Raw genomic sequence first — 6,745 nt, 5'->3', positions numbered from 1 at the left:
ACAAATTACTGGATTGTAATGAACTTATTGTAACCCACAAATTACTGGATTGTAATGAACTTATTGTAACCCACAAATTACTGGATTGTAATGAACTTATTGTAACCCACAAATTACTGGATTGTAATGATATGATTGTAACCCACAAATTACTGGACTGTAATGAACTTATTGTAACCCACAAATTACTGGATTGTAATGAACTTATTGTAACCCACAAATTATTGGATTGTAATGAACTTATTGTAACCCACAAATTACTGGATTGTAATGATATGATTGTAACCCACAAATAACTGGATTGTAATGAACTTATTGTAACCCACAAATTACTGGATTGTAATGAACTTATTGTAACCCACAAATTACTGGATTGTAATGAACTCATTGTAACCCACAAATTACTGGATTGTAATGAACTTATTGTAACCCACAAATTACTGGATTGTAATGAACTTATTGTAACCCACAAATTACTGGATTGTAATGAACTTATTGTAACCCACAAATTACTGGATTGTAATGATATGATTGTAACCCACAAATAACTGGATTGTAATGAACTTATTGTAACCCACAAATTACTGGATTGTAATGAACTTATTGCAACCCACAAATTACTGGATTGTAATGATATGATTGTAACCCACAAATTATTGGATTGTAATGAACTTATTGTAACCCACAAATTACTGGATTGTAATGATATGATTGTAACCCACAAATTATTGGATTGTAATGAACTTATTGTAACCCACAAATTACTGGATTGTAATGAACTTATTGTAACCCACAAATTACTGGATTGTAATGATATGATTGTAACCCACAAATTACTGGATTGTAATGAACTTATTGTAACCCACAAATTACTGGATTGTCATGAACTTATTGTAACCCACAAATTACTGGATTGTAATGAACTTATTGTAACCCACAAATTACTGGATTGTAATGAACTTATTGTAACCCACAAATTACTGGATTGTAATGATATGATTGTAACCCACAAATTACTGGATTGTAATGAACTTATTGTAACCCACAAATTACTGGATTGTAATGATATGATTGTAACCCACAAATTATTGGATTGTAATGAACTTATTGTAACCCACAAATTACTGGATTGTAATGATATGATTGTAACCCACAAATTACTGGATTGTAATGATATGATTGTAACTCACATATTACAGTTTGACGCGTATAAGTAGCGTATAAGTAGCTCATTTCCATACTACAGCGAGTGCACTTCTAAGTCCGAGTCAGTGTTTTCAATTGTCAGCAAATCTTGACAAAGATTTCTTTCGTTATCTTTTGTGCTGAGATGCTGCAACAACTTTTACCAACGCCGAAAGGACACTAACATCATGTGTGTTTCTTCAACATAGTGAAATTTTACCCTGCGAATTAACAAATTGACGTCAGTATTTTATGCGTCTGTCTTCTTATTGATGATAAATTGCGTCAGAACATTCTCAAAGTGGCTGTGGAACCACGAGCCGCAGGCAACAAGCACCTCAGATCAACAATAGTCATCATGAATATGGTACAACTTTGCATTTCCTTTGTTTATATGGAATCCACGTGAACCCTTATGGACTGAACAAACCAGAAAGCCATTTTTCAAATGTAATTCAGCTTTTTTAGAGTCTTTGGATGCCGATCTCCCCCGCTCATTTTGAAAATGAATTTGGTACCGTTCATTTAACATCTAAAGTTACAAAAACGTATTTTAAATCATTACAATTTTTTCTGTTCCACGATCTATTCATCCTCGTGCCACACTAACATGTAAGACCTAACACAACTTAAGTTCAGGAAAGTGTCCAAAAAGCAAGGCTGTCTAAGTCATTAACAAGGCAGAGTCCCAACGAAAAATCTTTGTTTTAAATTTAGGTAAAGCTAGTTGTATTTCGGCTTTGACGGGAAATGCGAGATGTGACCACGTGACATTGTCTGTCCTTGCATAACTAGTGCCAGTCCTAGGCGTAGAGTCGCGTTTGTGGTGAAATGACACTCAAAATTATGACGAAAAAGATGTTCTGCTTTCCTCATCACCGTACAGTTAACATGAAAGGAACTCACTAAGAACCCAAGGGGAAATAAAGCGAGGGGTTTGCGAATAGCGGAACGCACGGGGAACGTGCGATGAAAGTTTTCATAGGCGATACAGGTTTGCTCTGAGCCAGAACAAAAACATTAAAAATATCAGGTTTTTGATTAGCCATCGTTATAAAATGTGTTTAATAGTCCATTGTTGCCTCTTATCTTTACAAAGTTTCGTGTTTATTTTGCTCTCGTTTGCACAAGGTTATCCACTCTTCTTTAAAGTCTTCGCATATTAATTACCAGCTTAAAACATAGGGCTCGACAAGTTGAAGGGAATGCTAGATGGGCTAATTTTACAGTAACCCAGGTTTGATCGCTAATCTTTAAAAGCGTTCAAGTAAAAAAGAAAATAAAAAAAAAACAGTGTTAAACAAAACCAATGTGAGTTGGACACCGGCATGGTATAAAGCAAACAAAATTAGCTCCCCGTCGGACGTTCAACCCATGTCTCCCTGAACTTCGCTCGGGTGCTTTTACTGCATGGAATGACAAAAACTACCTGGATACGGAGAATTCATAATGAACTCGGCCATTTATTAGGTTCATATTGGCACCTAGATGAAACCACGGTGAATTTGTGGGAAATGTCATAGCAAACTAATCGATAATCCATATGGAAACGGATATAACGCTCGACTAAATATGCCGGAGGAAATTGTAACGGAAGAGCAAACACGGGGGGTGGGGGAGACAGACGGCTTATGCACGGGTAACATCGGTAGGGAAACTACGGGTAAACCAATGGGGAAGCACACAGAGTTGCGCATTGAAGAACATACCTGGAAATACACAGGGAATGCAATGTGTAGTGGAGGAGTGGAGGAGTAATACGGGAGTATATAGCGGATGCCCTGGGAACCCAGGAAGAACTCACCACAGAAAATGTGAGAGCAAGGTGGAGGGGCACCATTTGTATATACCCCTAAGAATCATAAAATTATTCATTCTTCTCAGATTTATTTTTCATATACGATAGCCAGAAGCTTAAAGTTTTAAAGAACTATTGCTTTTAAGTAAAGGGTATCCTAATCTATCCCATTCTCTCCTTCCCGAGAATGAGGAAATACAAAGGAAATACTAGTTGAATTGTGACGGACAAGTTGCTTGGGGAACAGGGAAAGCACGGAGAACGTCAAGTAACCCGGGGGTGAATACACGGGGTTGCAAATAGCGGAGCACACAGGGAAGGAAATGCACGGGGAATAAGTGGGGAACACACTGAGGGATATAAAAGGTACCAGCCAGAGAGAGCTGGGTATAACGGATAAGAGAACCCACGAGAAAAGAAAAAACCTGCTGTGAACGTACGGGGAACGAAGAAATGCTCCCACCGCGAACCATAAACGAATACATAGAGTTGTTTACAGTGGAACTGCTTGAAAGTAAAGAAATGCATGAGAAAGCGCACTTGGAATTGCATAAGGGGACACGCAGGAGACACACTGTGTACAAAACAAGCGAACGCACGGGAGATAAACGAATAAACAAGGAACGTACATGCAGGAGGGCCCCACCCCGTGGGGAAAGGCATGAAGGTGCGTAAAACGTAAGGGGGCGCCCTGGGAATGCACTTGGAACCTTTAGCATTCCATTTTGATATATGCCAATGGTGCCTCATCTGCACTATCCAGCATGCATATAAATGCGTTAGGTCGAGGTCCTGGCCTTGTTTATTGTCTTTGGATCTGAAAATCGCTGACGCCCTGACCATACTAATGCGTTTCTAAAAGTATCCGTTTTCGTCTCAACGAAAACGAAGTGAAATATTTTCGACCACATTAGCGTTTTCGTTATGTTTTCACCTGTCCATAAGAGCCCGTTTTGGCATGAAAACGCATACTTTTTGATGTGTTGTCGCCTATCGTCCACACCAAAACGACCGAAAACGTTGATGAAAGCGACAGTATATCGTTTTCATCAGCGTTTTCGGTCGTCTTAGCGTGGTAAGGTAAAGTCTGCATACGAGCCAAGTGGCCCATCAGGCCGGAACTTATCCCGGTTTCTGTAGCATGAAGTGACTAGGAGTATTTCTACTCCCCCCCCCCCCCCCCCCAACCCCACCGCCCCTGGATGGGATGCTAGTCCATCACGGGGTTATCCCGGTACCCATTTATACACCTGGGTGGAGAGAGGCACTGTGAGAGTAGTGTCTTGCCCAAGTGTCTTGCCCAAGAACACAACGCAATTTCCCCGGCCCGAACCGGTCTATCAGGAGATAACCTATCCTACGATCAGCCGTTCTTCCATAAGGTCACCGCACCAAAACGCATTAAAAAGTATGACTTTTCGTACGAAAACGGATTAGTCTGGTCGGGGCCTGAAATATTGAAATCAGGTTGGAGGGGACTACAATTGTAGAAGAGTGAGTTGCCATGATAATAATAATGTTTTATAACCGTAGGTGTGTTGCAAACGGCGAACGGCGTTTTTAATTTTTGATGCAATTCTATGTGATACACCCAAAAATTCAATGGGTAAAAAATTAATGTCGACAAAATCGATTGACTATCAAAATTTAATTACAAAATATTATGATAAGACTACGGCTATCAAAATGATGATTTTAACCTAAGTTAATAAGTGAAATATAACGCAGCTAATATAATTTGTCATCTTTACACTGTAACTTAGTTAACAATAAGCAAACAGTTTTTAACATTACAAAAAAGTAAAACAATACCGCTACTAAAATTTCGAATATAAATTCTGGGCGTTTTTCTTTTGGGGCTTTTTGTATGCTTATTTTCAAGATGTTTATTATAAGTTTTAAAACGGTTTGGATTAGTTTTGAAATGAAATATGAGACTGAAGAACTTCTCCGCATGGTTATACTATACAAGTAACGATACCAAACAAAAAGTGAACATCAAATGGTTATGAAAAGTCTTGCACGTAATGTAACGATATAAAAGTCAAAAAAGATCTACAATCAGTCTTTAATCTAAGGAGGTAAATAAAAGCCTATGAGTTCTTTTTTATTTTGTTTCGGTCGGTGTGTTTGTTTGATTGTCGGTTTGATTGATGATTGATTGACTGACCGATAGATTGATTGATTGAGTGATTGGTTGGTTGACTGGTTCATTGGTTGAGTGATTGATTGATTGCTTGCTTGCTTGCTTGCTTGCTTGCTTGCTTGCTTGCTTGCTTGCTTGCTTGCTTGATTGATTGCTTGCTTGCTTGCTTGATTGATTGATTGATTGATTGTTCTTAAACGGGCTTCTAACGAAGGAGGGTCATGTATGTGTCTGGTGTGGGGAGAAGTGTGAGTTATTTTCAGAAGTCGTTGTTAAATACAATAAATATAAAATTAGAAACCAACAAATTGGTTATAAGCGATTCTTAAATCCTTTACGCATATTTCGTAAACTTTGTCATACAAGTTGTATAAATGTCCTATCTAGTTAAAAAGTTAAAATTTATGATACGAATAAATAACGTCCTGAGTAGCGCAACATTAAAATTTGAATACTTTATAGACTGTGAGCAATCCTATATTTTTTAACTGTAACACGGCCGTGCTCGATCGTGGATTCGCCATTTTGAATGTAACGATAAAACTACATGCCCAGAGTCTTTACGGGACCCGGATGCGAGGTCCTAGAATAGATTTATTCTCTTCGTATGTCGCTCCGAACACTGTACAAGATGTTGGCTACACGATCGAATTGAACAAAACGGGAAGAACATGTAAAGCTGAACACTGAAATTGAAATATATCTCTTAGGCTCTTAACGACGGAGAGGAATCTATTTAAACTAGTACGAAAAAAGCTTTGCGCTGTCAACCGTATTTACATTATTTCAAAAAATATTCTTGTGTCCTTGAAACCAACATTGTAAAACTCGCCAGGCCGCCATGAAACCTCGGGGAGACTCTCATATAAAAAAGATGGGATCCTCGTCGTGCCTTTAAGGGGTTACAAAAGCAGATTTGGTACCTCATGGGGTATTCCGCCTTCAAAGATCCCACAGCAGGTGCTTTCGCGGTACATTTTAGGGTATTGAGCCGAAAAAAGTCAGTGTCAGTAATGTGTTGTTTTAGATTTGGAACCCCTTAGTGGTAAAAAAAAAAATTCACGCCAAGCCCACAAAATAGGATCTTGGTACCTATTAAGGGTTCTCATCAAAATTTCCGGTGAGCGCCCCTGTCCATTTTGTGTAAGAGTCTCCCACGGGCATGAGACATTTGTAACCGAATTGAAAATGAACGTTGTGTTTAGGTTTGCAATTTTAGTTTTAAGATGTCTGCTAAATTCGTTTACTTTACACTAATTCAATACCCTCGACGTCGTCAGAGACATCGTTTCTGTTCTCGGATTCGTCTGGTGAACCACGTGATTTTGTCACTTTGTAGCTTCCTCTGTTTATCTTCTGGCGCACTTGTTGCCACAAACTGCGTGAAAGCTGAACGTGAAATATGATGTTAACATCGTGCTGGCATGCCAATACATTAGTGTTACCCACTTAGTAGGGGTTGACACATTATGCTCCTAAAATCGAGCATTATGCTTTTTGGCATTGTCCCCAAAACGGACTATTATGCTCCAAATTATGCTCGACTGTAACTATTGTAATCGTAATTATGCCGCAAAATTTTTTCCCGGACCCCGGTGAGTTATAATTATGCCGTA

The 6,745-nt window shown here is 38.8% G+C and overlaps 1 protein-coding gene across 1 annotated transcript in view; it reads right to left on the bottom strand.

The window, feature by feature from the left end:
• Positions 1–4,517: 4,517 nt before the first annotated feature.
• The window catches only part of LOC110053914 (uncharacterized), a 43,434-nt gene continuing 41,206 nt past the window's right edge, over positions 4,518–6,745 (bottom strand). The window contains exon 35 of the mRNA XM_089279684.1: positions 4,518–6,518. Within this exon, the coding sequence (XP_089135810.1) occupies positions 6,378–6,518 (141 nt within the window). The 3' untranslated portion in view covers positions 4,518–6,377. The remainder of the gene's footprint in view (positions 6,519–6,745) is intronic.

The sequence above is a fragment of the Orbicella faveolata genome, unplaced genomic scaffold, assembly GCF_042242905.1.
Source record: "Orbicella faveolata isolate gen_17 unplaced genomic scaffold, um_ofav_v1 contig_47, whole genome shotgun sequence".
NCBI classification, from domain to species: Eukaryota; Metazoa; Cnidaria; class Anthozoa; order Scleractinia; family Merulinidae; genus Orbicella; species Orbicella faveolata.
The sequence above is the reverse complement of the archived record's forward strand: the minus strand, read 5'-3'. Positions and strand labels throughout refer to the sequence as shown.